Source organism: Bombus vancouverensis, chromosome 18 (assembly GCF_051014615.1).
Source record: "Bombus vancouverensis nearcticus chromosome 18, iyBomVanc1_principal, whole genome shotgun sequence".
In the NCBI taxonomy this organism is placed as follows: domain Eukaryota; kingdom Metazoa; phylum Arthropoda; class Insecta; order Hymenoptera; family Apidae; genus Bombus; species Bombus vancouverensis.
Genome location: NC_134928.1, coordinates 1,078,398 through 1,092,283, shown reverse-complemented (window position 1 = coordinate 1,092,283; position 13,886 = coordinate 1,078,398). Strand labels below are relative to the sequence as shown.

The following is a 13,886-nucleotide window of genomic DNA, read 5'->3' as shown; positions in this document are numbered from 1 at the left end:
ATGTTAAGAACACGTTGGTGGATGGCATGGGAGATGATGAATGAAGACATACTTCTGTGAGATACATAAAATAGTAGTCAGAACGTATTTTGGCGCTTGGGGACAGCAACAGCTTTTTTTTTTTTTTTATTTATTTGTTGGAATTACAATCAATTCTCGCGTTGAGAATTTTCAGTAATTTTTCTGGCGTGGCGCAGTGACATGGCTGTTTATTTACAATAAGTTAATACTTATTATAGATAGGTATAATTTATAAGTATTATAAGTAAGTGCATATGCTTAATTTGGATAATTAAATGAATCTAACGTTTAGGTCTAGCGGGTAGTGCCTCTTCAGCCTGCGAATCTGGTCCGTCGTATCGAGTAGTCCAGTGATTAGGGGGTTTCGGTGTTTCTTGACTCTTTTGCTATATCTGTCGCTATATTTTGCTATTTCCTCTTTGACTGTAGGTATCTTGAGGTCGCGATGGATGGTTTCGTTGGTAACATACCAAGGTGCGTCTATTAAGGCTCTTAGCGTTTTCGATTGGAATCGTTGTAGTATTTCGATGTTGGGGTTACTTGGACAGCAACAGCTGGTGATACTGTCATACACCTCCATTTATAAACTTTCGAAAATCGATGTGACCTTCAAACTTTAGTGTATTCTGTTTCACAGCACAAAATGTTTCCGAAACGTACGTTTATTGTTACAATAAACTTGACTAGTGGCTCTGAAATACTATCCTTGAAAAAACAATGGGGAAATTGGAGCAAAAAAAAGAAGGAAATAAACAAAGACCTTGTTGGTTCGTAAAAATAAAATATGCTACAGGAAAAACTTTTTCCAACGGATTGAGATGCGACAAGCTTTAAAAGCTATGACGCGAATCGAGCGTTTGTCTATGTTTCGATCGTTCGCGGAGAGACGCGATCGCGAGATAGCACGTCAACGAGAGTTGTAAGTTCCCATTACGATTACATAATCGACGCCACGAACTGATCGATGCCCTTATTTCGATTAGGATAATAAGGGTAGTTCAATGAATTCCACAGAATTAACACAAATAAATTAACGTTTATTTTAACAAATTATCAACTAGGAAGACATAAAGAGAACAACAAAAAGAAATGTAACTACGTAATGCGCGATATAAGATATGTGTTGACGGTTCGGCTTCTCGAAACGTTCTGCACGCCTTTCGATTTTTTCCGTTTTTTCTGGAAGGCGACCCCCACTACGTTCGGATCACGCCACATTCTTTTACGCCAGGTAAAATAACGGCCACGAATCGACGTTTCTGGAGGTCGCCCTGCTTAATGAACCATGCGCTTGCCACTACAATGTTTGTTTGTCGGCAGCCGCGACGATCCGTCTGCGACATTATAGTGCCGCGACCGACAGTTAAGAATATGATCTATGGCAAGCCGCATGGCGTAACAGTCTACAAGAGCGCATTTTCGGTGGATATATATGTCGGAATGACATTGGGGATAGGGTTGTCGGTGTTTGAGGAGTCTTCATTGAAGGTAGCCATCGTTGCGGTGTAACGAAGATACGATTTATTGACACAGGTATGAATAACACAGGTTTGACAATCTACCACGGCGGTGAGACGTCCGCGACACTAGTGACAGTAGTCTCCGGTTCAATAACGAATCCGCGGCCAACGGGATGACAGATGGGCGTTCTCGCTGAATCTAAGTCTGACTCGTAAAAATAATTGCTGAGCGTAAAGGCGTTACTCTTTGGTCGACGGGAGCGCGTAAAAGAATGCCCGTCCCGTCCCGATGATGCCACAGAGGAAAACTATAATGGGGTGTGTCTAAGGACACGAGATCATCGGATTCGTCGAGGAAAGCCTTCGTTTAGGAAGTAAGGGAAATTGACGTTGCTGCTAATTGGTCAATCTCCATATCGATGGTTAGAAAAAGATGCTAGCCGCCCTCGAGGGAAAGTTGCTAGTGGGAGACGCCGCTCGTTGAAAAATATGTCTCCCCTATCTTCCCGTAGTTGGGACAAAGACTGTTTGTCTGTTTGAAGGACTTTAGTTAACTAAACCTTAAGATTTATAACGGGCCCTCGGGCTAGCCGAACATGTACTGCGGAGACGCATCGACATCTGGCAATCATCTTACTCGAAGAATAGGGTCTGCGTGTGGCGAGCCACGGGACAGAAACCGTTGGAATGTTTACTGTCGCGTGTCGCTACGAATATTTCTTTTATGGAGAGCTATAGAATTACTCCATACCTTTGTTAGGCAAAGCGTTCATCCCTTGACCGCGGCTACGTTGGGCGACAGACTGTCACCTCGAGCCAAAGCTCACCGTCACTAATCTCGAACAATTACAATCGGATTGAATAACTACAATAGTTTAGTTACAGTTATAGTAGACTTTAGATTGCAATGTTGCGGGGCTATCCAAAGGTTCCGGTGTCCTTTCATCTCCGACATATAGATATACATGTATATGTGACGAAATATACTAAAGCAATATTGACCCTTTTTCGCTGAAAGTATCAAACTACAAAACTTCCTTTCAAATTTTCAGAATAAGGAAATCAGGATCATGATAAATAATTGGAACATAATTAAAAATAGTATATCTTCTCTATAAGATAATGAATACATTGGTTCATTTAATTTTTATGGATATTCAAACGCTTCTGTGAAATAAAACGTCAAGATTATAGAGTATAAAATTCATAGCTATGAAATAACTAAAACTCTGATGTATTATTAAAAATATACGTTAGGTTGTATGTAGTGATACATACAAAGATTACATGTACAAACCCATAATTAACACAATGCTACCGCAACCATTCTGCAATCTACCTTGCCCAAAACACTCTTCCAGTCACCTCCAAACTCTTCAATTCTCTCCACCTAACCACCCACAAACCATTCACAAACATGCAATTCTCGACAAAAGAAGAACTTATCGTCAGTTGTCCTTAACATCTCGTTCATTCATTTGGTCCCTATCCCCCTATTTCCTCCCACTGCGATGATCGCACTACATTTTTCCACGTCTCTATTCTATTCTCTGGATGATCTGAATTCTCGAGCAGTCGAGTAACGATTGATCTGTACAATTGATCGATTTCTTTTTACTACAGACATGCAAGAAATTCCGTGTTGGAGAGCGATGTTGCGAGTTCGAGTGCCTGGACCATCTGAAGAACGTTACCGGAACTGGTATAGTTTATGTCGTTGATGATAAGAATTCCTCCACGACTCAGCAACAAGAGCTACTCTGGGTGATGAGCTTAATGGTGCTGTTGCGGCTATTTTAATTTTTCAACAAGGATCCAGATGGCGCCGTTGACGAAATTCTTTCATTATAAACGTCGATAAACGAAACAAAAAAGGAGAGTGATGAAGCATGTTTGGCTTACATGTACCGCATGCTCGAAATAGCCAGCCATGTGGACATAGAGGAGGAAGCAAAGGTGGAATACATAGTGGATGGAATAATAGACGACGAGAACAATGAGGCTATATTGTACGGTGCTACGTCAATCAAAGAGTTGAGGAAGAGGTTAGTGATGTACGAAGAGCAGAAGAGTCGCAGAGTAAAGTCGATTGTGAAGTCGGCTAAAACCCAGAAGAACGGGAAGCCCAGTCAATCTGTAGATGCAATGAAGAAAAGAAGATGCTTCATTTACGGTAGTGAGGATCATCTAAGTGTTAAGTGTCCGGAGAAGGGAGAAGGTGTTAGGTGTTTCAAGTGCAGCGGATTTGGACATATTGCAGCGAGGTGTACGGCACAACCGAAAGAGACTTGCGTAGTGTCAAGATCCGAAAAGGGGAAGTATATGAAGGAAGTGGCGATAGATGATTGTAGGTTTGTGGCATTAGTGGATACGGGTAGTGATCTCACGTTCATTCGATCAGACGAGTATGCGAGGTTAGGGTCACCACCGCTAGGTAAATGCAAGCTTAAGTTCGACGGTCTTAGTTCCGCTGGCAATGAGACCTGGGGTGAATTCACCAAGGTAATGATGGTTGATGGGTATAAACTGCCAATCACTTTACACGTTGTTTCAAACAAAATATTGACGAAGCACGGCCTGTTGTTAGGCACTGATTTTCTGGATCAGGTAGAGTTACGGGTTAAACGAGGCGAAGTGACTTTCTTGCGGCTTGACGAACAGACTAACAAAGGCGTGCCGGATGCGTTTAGAGTTAACGTGGTAAAACAGACCGACGAAACAGACCTAACACACGTACAGGAACCGCATTATCGTGAAGCGATTCGAGATATCGTTAGGGGGTATAGGCCGGAGAAGAAGCGAGACGTCGGAATAACCGCAAAAGTAGTTTTGGAAAGCGACAAGCCGGTAGCGCGAAGACCGCGAAGACTGGCGCCTTCGGAGAAAAAAGAGGTGGACGAGTTGATGGAATTATGGACAAATGAAGGCACAATAAAGCCGTCCGCTCATAAAACCAAGGCCGTTGCAAACTTTCCCAAGCCAACATCGGTTAGAAAAGTCCAGAGTTTCTTGGGACTTACGGGATGTTTTCGAAAATTCATTAGAGGTTACGCGAAGATTGCCAAACCCTTAACCGATCTGTTGAAAAAGGAGATAGACTTCAGGTTCGGGGATCGGGAATCAGAAGCCTTCGAAACCTTGAAAGCAGCGCTTACCAGCGGGCCTGTGTTAACACTTTATAGAATAGGCGCAGAGACCGAGTTGCATACGGACGCGTCCGCAGAGGGTTACGGAGCAATATTAATGCAACTAGATCTAAACGACGGTAAATTCCATCCGGTCTACTTTGCCAGCGGAAAAACAACTCCCGCGGAAGCGAAGTACACCAGCTACGAACTAGAGGTGCTAGCAATAGTAAAAGCGTTGAAAAGGTTCAGGGTATATCTGTTAGGCGTGCCTTTTACTATTGTTACGGATTGTCAAGCATTCGCCAGAACGATGAGAAAGAAAGACTTGTGTGTGCGTGTGGCTAGATGGGCCTTGTTACTAGGCGAGTTTAAGTATCAGGTGTGTCATCGGCCGGGGAACAGTATGCAGCATGTAGATGCTCCGAGTAGGAACCCCCTGCCGAGCACTATGTATGTAACGGAGAGTGAAGACGGGCTGATTGCACGGTTGAGAAGGGCACAGAACAAGGACATTGAAGTCCGTAGGATTTTGGACGCCGCAACGTGCAGTCAGGCCGATGGGTATGTAATAAGAAACAATATTTTGTATAAGGAGTGTAAGGACGATGTGCTAATAGTAGTACCGAAGGCGATGCGGGCTCAAGTAGTCAGGCAAGCGCACGAGCGTGGGCATTTCGGGGTTACCAAAACAGAAGCTATGGTCAAGAAGGACTTCTGGTTCAAGGGGTTACGCGAAAAGGTCGAACACGTGGTATCCAACTGCCTTGACTGTATCCTAACCGAACGAAACATAGGTAAGCTAGAAGGGAACCTGCGAAATTACAAGAAAAGAAGAAAGCGTGCGAAGCAGTACCGAAGGAAGGACCCGCGCACACCTCGATTTCATGAAACCTTGGGTCATAAACGCCGAAAATGACGCATCTTATGACAGCGAGATAGAAGGCAACATCTGAGGGCAGATGCTATTGCAGGATGGCCGAGTGTAGTATCGTGGACGAAAAGCCTAAGAGATATCGGGCGAACCATGAAAAATGTCGCGAGAGCCGAGGCGCCGTCGGGTCCATCAATGTGTCATCGGTCTTTTCAAGTGCATAGTTTCGTAGAAAAGACCTACGTGACCCTGGATACGAGCGTCTGCAGAACACGTGTGCCTAGCAAAAGACAATAGAATGCGACAACGAGCAGAGAGTTAGTCGAGAAACAGAGTTTGCGGGCGGCGTTGCCGAGAGAGTGTTGATTGCATTTGGTGAAAGTCGAGTCGTTATCTAATTATTTAGTTGTGCTGTTTTCTGTACGTTTGGTGTGAATAGTTCAGGTTGAACAACAATCGTCTTTTTCTGTCCGATTAACATCTGTATCATCCATTCCTTGTAAATATATTATATCACGATATTACATTAATATATTCCGATATTACAGGCGGGGGCTCGTCCGGGATTGAATAAGACAGTCTTAAGACAATCATAAGAGTCAGTCTTAGAAAGTCACGCCTAGAGTTCGGAAGTAGATTGTAAAGTGTATTGATGTTAGAAAAAAAATAAAGTTTTCTTTTTTTATTTTTTACCTCAAATTCCTTTTTTATTTTGTTATTTTACGTGACACGCCCGTCGATACATTGTATATGATCCGGCGGGCAGATAAGACGGTCTGCCTGCGACACTGTAGGACCGCGAGCGACGGTTAGAAAATACAGCCTGTGGTAAGCATCGTGGCGTAACACCTACTTTCATGTTGATTATTGATAAAGATTATTCGCCAGTGATATCATTTATATGTGTTCCTCCCTTGTCTACGGGAATGTTAAACGTCTCTCCTATCATACTACAAAAATATTTTTTTTTTTTTTACGTGTAGGAAATCTTCATAGACACCTTACCACCCTGTGGGGACGGGCAGAAGGTAGTGCCGGATTCTTACCGGCTAAAACCTCCACGAACGGGACAGTGTACCAGTGCGAGTTTTTATCGTCGGGCCCCTGTGTGCTTAACACCAAGCACGTTTAAAAACCAAGTACTCCCAGAAAGTACATCCACAGCACACGCAAGGGAGGAGCTTGGCCGCTTGCCTGTTTGTATTATTCTAAGAGAAATTTTGGTTTTTCCGTCCCTTTTTAGATTGGAGTCCTTATGCCGAGGATTCGAACTCGCCACGGGTCGTCTTCAGTTCTGGGCTTTAACGACCGTAGCTGGCTGTCTCGCCGAGGTTCTAGCTGATTGGAAAGTATTTGATTCTTAATGTGGCAATGTATATCATAGGAAGTATTCTAAGTAGCCTCATGAAGGAGATGTACTTTTTTCATAGCCCTCTCAAAATACAAGGGGTAAAGGCAAATAATTCCCTTAATTAAATCATTATTATTTAATCTATTATGAAGCTCTTAATAATATATTTTTGCTGCTATTATAATTCTTGTAGTAAGAGATGGCCGTTCTAAAAGAATTCCTGCCTCTTGTAATGCACTTATTTTCAAGATGCCTAGCCTTGCGTTTTCCATCGCACTGGTAAAGATTTTATAACGTATGGGATTAGCATAAGTTATAAATAGGTCTAATTCATAATTTGTAACAGAAGATTTTAACTTCAAGATTTAGATTTAGATTATTAGAATTACGGTAAAGAATTATGATGTGAATCTTTCCCGTCGATTGAAAAGTGCAGCTATTGAAATAGGCTTAGAAATCTGTTATAATATTTCTTTTTACTTAAAAAAAAGTTGTTTGTATTCGTTAATTATATACAAAATCATACCTCAAAATTCAACAAATTCGTTTCTTTCTTTCCCTTCTAAAAAAAATCACAAAAAGTGGCTGTTTTAGAACATTCTAATTCCGAACACTCCCTTAATCGCTTTATTTACTTATCAATTCGTGTCCCGGTGCTTTTTGGGGGTTAAAATGGTAATAGATCATTTCTTTCACCTGTGAGTTTATAAATGGTTTTACAGGAAAAGATATCTAGAAAGGTGATTTACAAAAATTTCATGTATTATCACAAATATGATTTATAGATATACAAATATTTCTGCTTCGTTGGTAGAAGAAAGTGTTTTTTATTATTATTTAATTTGTACTTTACAATTTGTCCAGCTAGACATTTGGTAAATTTTTCTAGCTTAATGGCTAAATAACATTTGGATGGCTACGACCAGCGGGATACCATCATCGAGTTTGACTATTTTATTTCTTTAGTGAGGTCAATGGGATGTTTTCTTTTTGTCTTCTGTCTCTGAGAGTTTTGCTCGCTTCTGCAGTCAGTTGGTTTGGATGTGTTGTCGTTTTTCCTTGTATTTTTCTGCGTACCTGCCGATTTCAATAGAAGAAAGTGACTTAAATACTTCGGCTAATTCACAATTAAGTTAACTTTATCTGTGTGGGGTATCGTGTCCTCCTTGCGACAAATGGATCGCAGAAGTAATTTAGGATGAACCAGTGAATTTCTTGAATATCTACCAAAGAGAATAGTTACTGTCTGCTGTAAGGGACAAGTTTCTTAGATACTTTCGGAAACAGTTGTTTTTGAATTTCTGAAGGATTGTTGCCACTTTTCTCGTTGCTTCGTTTAACCTACGTTTCCTCTTGCTTCTCGATTGCCTTGTGATATTCTTCTGAGCTTATGTCTTTCTGTAATTTTTCTTTTTATGGAATCTGGGTAGTCCTGTTTGGTTGCGGACTCTTCATCAGGTGTAGTAGAACGGATCGTATTTATTATGTTGCTATTCAAATATTCCATACCTGTGTCAAAATCTTCGTTTGTTCTTAGCGGAACTGAAGCCGATCTTGAGATGTTTAAAGCTTCCCGACAGCACTGATACTTTGTGTGGTCGTTCTGAGTAGTTCTATTTAGTTTTCAATAATTGTTGAACTAGTTGTTGCTACAAGTGCGTGATCTGAAGAGAGCTCCAGAAAAGAGCCGACTCGGGTATATCTTGCAGAGATGTTTTAATATTTATATGATTTAATATTGAATATAATGATAAAGAGATCAATCAACACAGTATTATATCGTAGATTATTTGGATTACTACACATGTTATATTTCTTATTATTTCAATCTCTTGGCATTTCATTTTTCTCTTTACTTCTCATATTTCTCTGTAATTTACTTTACTTCTCTAACTTATAATTTCTCATTTTATCGAAGAACTTTCAGATATGTGAATATGCACACATTTTATCGTTCAGGTAGTTTGCGCAGCTTATTGCTAAATGTACATGAAACAAATATAGACATCCCATAAAATGATTCGCTTAACTATTACCCTATACGCGCAAATATTATTATAAATAATATTTATTTTTATATGCATATATTTAAAAGGTAAACTTTTCGGTTTTCTACATATAAGATGTAGTAATATAATGATCCAAAACTTATTGTAGTTTATAATTATGCCGATAAAGAGAACTGATGTTTATAATGATTCCTTGTGATGTTTAGAATGATATTTATAACGATGCTTGTTGATAAATTATAATTATTTCGTACATTATAACAAAAATACATGATACATTAAAGTTATTCGTTTTAAAGTATAATTAATAAAAAAGCGATGATTGTGTTACGTAAAAATAGTGGGAAAATAATAATAAAGGAAATGTTGGGCTCTTGAACCAGAGGTCCAGATACCTTTATTCTGCAATAAGATTGCAAGTGTGCGATTAGACCGTTATCGAAAGACTGAAGTCTCGATCAGTCCTTCAAACAGGCAAACAGTCTTTGTCCCAACTACGGGAAGATAGAGGAGGCCTACTTTTTCAACGAACGACGTCTCCCACTAGCAACTTTCCCTCGAGGACGGCTAGCATCTTTTTCTAACCACTGATATGGAGATTGACCAATTAGCAGCAACGTCAATTTCCCTTACTTTCTGAACGAAGACTATCCGCGACGAATCCGATGATCTTGTGTCCTTAGACATACCTATTGAATCTAGAATCATTGTCATTAGTTTCTCTACCACGGTTACTTGTTCGATTCTATAATAATCGCATTTGCACTAGTCAATGTCTTCCCTATTGCATAACGACAACGTGTAATCCAAATAAAGATTCGACATATATATGTCAGGTTTACATTAGAATTAGGGTTAGGGGCGTGAAACGAATCTTCGTCTGGGTTACACGTTGTCGTTATGCAATAGGGAAGACATTGACTAGTGCAAATACGATTATTATAGAACCGGACAAGTAACCGTGGTAGTTAGGTACTCGAGGAACTAATGACAATGATCCTAGGTTCAATAACGAATTCGCGGTCGACGGGATGATAGATGAACGTACTCACAAAATCTAAGTCGGACGCGTAATATTCACTGGTCGTAAAGGGTTACTCCTTTCATCAATGAGATCGCGAGCGAGAATGCCTTTCCCGTCCCGATGATGCCACAGAGGAAAATTATAATGGGGTGTGTCTAAGGACACGAGATCATCGGATTCGTCGAGAAAAGCCTTCGTTCAAAAAGTAAGGGAAATTGGCGTTGCTGCTAATTGGATAGGATAGAAACAAGAGGAATCGTGTACTATTGGATTGGCAACTAAGTGATTGCGGATTTTGCCATTAAGTGGTAATGACAAGATCCGCAATCATTTAGTTGCTAACCTAATATATGTCGGAGATGAAAGAACAACGGAGGGCCCGTTATAAATCTTAAGATTTAGTCAACTAAAGTCCTTCAAACAGACAAACTGTCTTTGTCCCAACTACGGGAAAATATGGGAGATCAATTTTCAACAAGCGGCGTCTCCCACTAGCAACTTTCCCTCGAGGGCGGCTAGCATCTTTTTCTAACCACCGATATGGAGATTGACCAATTGACCCTCTGTGGTATCATCGGGACGGGACATTCATTCTCTTTCGCGATCCCGTCGACTAAAGAGTAACGTCTTTACGCTCAGCAATTACTTTTACGAGTCAGACTTATATTCTGCGAGAACGCCCATTTGTCATCCCGTTGACCGCGGATTCGTTATCGAACCTGAGACCATTGTCACTAGTGTCGCGAACGTCTAACCACCGTGGTAGATTGTCGAACCTGTGTTATCCATACTTGTGTCAATAAATCGTATCTTTGTTACACAGCAACGGTGGCTACTTTCAATGAAGACTCATCAAACACCGACAACCCTATCCTCAACGTCATTCCGATATCAGAAGTGAGATCAGGCCCAGGTAGAATCGTGGAACAGCTCATGAAAATCGTGGACCGGTTAACTCAGCAGAAGGAGCGCAGTCCGAGTACGGGACTTGTAAATCTAGCGCTACCACGTTTTAACCCCGGAAACGCGGGCGCTAGTCCAGCTTCGTGGTGCGCGGCTGCTAGTGCGGTTATGGACAAAGTGTCCCTACGAGACTACGTGTTATATATTGCTATAAGTCGTGCTTTGGAGGGTACCGCGGCAGAGTGGCTTACGCATGTCCCGGTCAACGGTCTTACAAAATTTAGGGAACTTTTTCTTGCTCGTTATGGAGGCACGGAGACGGCAACCTCAGCGCTAATCAGGATGCTCAACGAATCACCACTGGAGGACGCAACCGCGGGGGCTTTCGGAAATCGTCTCCACTCCCTTCTGTCGGCGAAATGGGGAAATCTAACCAACGTCGAAATAATCAACGCCGCTGTCTTTCTGCGACTGATCTGGCATGACCAGCGTTTCAAAAGAATAGCACTCGGGGACGATATTCGGACCCTAGATCAATTCCAGAGGGAAATGCGAGTCTTCTCTCACGCGAAGAAGAGGCCAGTACCTTCGCCAAATAATCCATCGGCGGAACCTGAGGCAAAACGACGCTACTTGTCGGCCCGCCACCCGAGATGCCTTTACTGTGGTAAACCAGGACATAAACTCGCGGAGTGTAGGAAGAGGATGCGTGACCAACAGCAGAGGGGTACACAACGCCAGGAAGGCGACCGGATGCATCGCCCCAGGTGGTTTGCTTCAAGTGTCAGGCGGAGGGCCATATCGCACCTGACTGCCCGCTTCGACAGGACAAAAAAGCCAGTACCAAGAATGAACGTGTAGTCAACTGCTGCGCGGTGGAGTCCCCAGCTGGTACCCTAAGTCATCTGGGTGAGTCGTTCCCATTTTACTTCGATTCCGGAGCCGAGTGCTCATTAATTAGAGAGTCGGCTGCCTCGAAATTCTCCGGTAAGAGGACGACTGAGCTAGTAGTAATGCGAGGAATAGGAAACACCCGTGTTAGGAGTACGTCCCAGATCTTGTCCACGGTATGCATAAACGGTCTTACATTGGAGATAACCTTCCATGTTCTTGCCGATACTTATCTGAATTACGATATCATGGTTGGTCGCGAGATTTTAAGCCAGGGTTTCGACGTATACATTACACGAAATAGCGTCGATATTTGTAAAACAAAGGTGGTCAACGCCTGTAGTAAAACCCCCGAAGAAGAGATCGATATTAATGCGGCCGACACTGACGTGATTGGTAATGATAAAAGTCGGTTAATTTCTACTCTCGAAAAATTTAAAGATTAGTTTATTACGGGCTTCCCACGTACCCATGTAACTACGGGCCAGTTAGAAATAGGGTTAATCGATCCTAATGTCACCGTGCAAAGAAGTCCTTACAGACTTAGCGAAGAAGAGCGGAGGATAGTGCGTGAGAGAATAGACGAGTTAATCAGAGCAAAGATTGTAAGGCCTAGTATCTCACCGTTCGCGAGCCCTATACTACTCGTGAAGAAAAAGGACGGCTCGGATAGACTGTGTGTAGACTTTCGAGCATTAAATAAAAATACGGTCGCGGATCAAATCGCGAGATTGCAGAAGGCGAGATACTTAATTAGCCTAGACATGGCCAGCGGGTTTCACCAAATTCCCATTCATCCCAATTCGACGGAATATACGGCGTTCGTTACACCCGACGGGCAATACGAGTACCTAACTATGCCGTTCGGATTGGAAAATGCACCATCCGTTTTTCAGAGGGCCATTCTCAACGCCTTAGGCGACCTTGCGTATTCGTTCGTTGTTGTTTACTTGGATGACGTCCTAATTATTGCCGACTCTGTAGATCAAGCCCTGGAAAGATTGAACACCGTATTAGATACCCTCGTAAAAGCCGGATTCTCCTTTAACTTTTCAAAATGTTCTTTTCTAAAGACATCCGTACTCTATTTGGGATATGTAATTCGTAACGGAGAAGTTCGTCCAAATCTCGGTAAAATACAAGCCTTGAGTTCTTTACCTGCACCGTCGACCGTTACACAACTTAGGCAATTCATAGGTTTGGCCTCTTACTTCCGAAACTTCATTCCTAAATTTTCACAAGTAATGAAACCCCTGTATGCACTTACTTCAAGTAGCAAGAATATAACTTGGACGGATAGGCACGAACAGATAAGACAAAAGGTAATTTTCGTCCTGACTGACGCGCCGGTGCTAATGATATTTGACCCCAATTATCCGATAGAACTACATACGGACGCTAGCTCGGCAGGATATGGAGCCATTTTAATGCACAAGGTCGAAGGTAAAAATCGAGTAGTGGAGTATTACAGCAAAAGAACTAGCCCTGCGGAATCTAGGTATCATTCCTACGAATTAGAAACGTTAGCAGTTGTAAACGCCGTCAAGCACTTCCGTCATTACCTCCACGGACGATAGTTTCTTGTTGTCACTGATTGCAACTCCTTGAAAGCATCCAGTAATAAGGTACACTTGAATGACAGAGTTTACAGGTGGTGGGCTTACCTGCAAACTTTTACCTTTGACATTATGTATCGGAAGGTAAACGAATGGCCCACGTAGATTTCTTTTCGCGAAACCCCGTAGACTTGGATCGCAGTACGTTCAGCAAAATTGTAGAGAAAGAAATTAACCTAACCGAAATCTCCGACGATTGGCTACTAGCGGAACAACGTCGCGACCCACAAATTTCTGAGATCGTCAATAAATTACAGAACGAAGAGCTCGCGGAAGACGTCGCGAATACGTATGTGTTACGGTCCGGCACCCTCCATCGTAAAATACAGAGAAAAGGTAGAACTCTCTGCTTGCCCATCGTTCCAAGAGGGCTTAGGTGGTTCGTTATTAACCATGTGTACCAGTCCATTATGCACTTAGGTTGGGATAAAACGCTTGAGAAACTGTACGAGTATTACTGGTTCGAAGGAATGGCGAAGTATGTTCGCAAATTCGTAGAGAACTGTCATGCTTGTCGAGTTTCAAAGGTAAGTTCGGGTAGAATACAAGCCGAATTACACCCCATACCTAAGATCAGTATACCTTGGCATACGGTTCATATGGACATAACGG

At 42.1% G+C, this 13,886-nt stretch overlaps 1 protein-coding gene and 1 pseudogene across 2 annotated transcripts in view; one reads left to right on the top strand and one right to left on the bottom strand.

Moving 5' to 3' along the window:
* The window catches only part of LOC143304038 (uncharacterized), a 75,628-nt gene extending 69,449 nt beyond the window's left edge, over positions 1–6,179 (top strand). For both annotated transcript variants that reach the window (XM_076626343.1, XM_076626342.1), the window contains one exon: positions 3,105–6,179. In XM_076626343.1, the coding sequence (XP_076482458.1) occupies positions 3,384–5,525 (2,142 nt within the window). In that variant the 5' untranslated portion in view covers positions 3,105–3,383 and the 3' untranslated portion in view covers positions 5,526–6,179. The remainder of the gene's footprint in view (positions 1–3,104) is intronic.
* A 173-nt stretch (positions 6,180–6,352) lies between these two features.
* LOC117161889 (U6atac minor spliceosomal RNA) lies at positions 6,353–6,436 on the bottom strand (annotated as a pseudogene).
* Between the last annotated feature and the right edge of the window lie 7,450 nt (positions 6,437–13,886).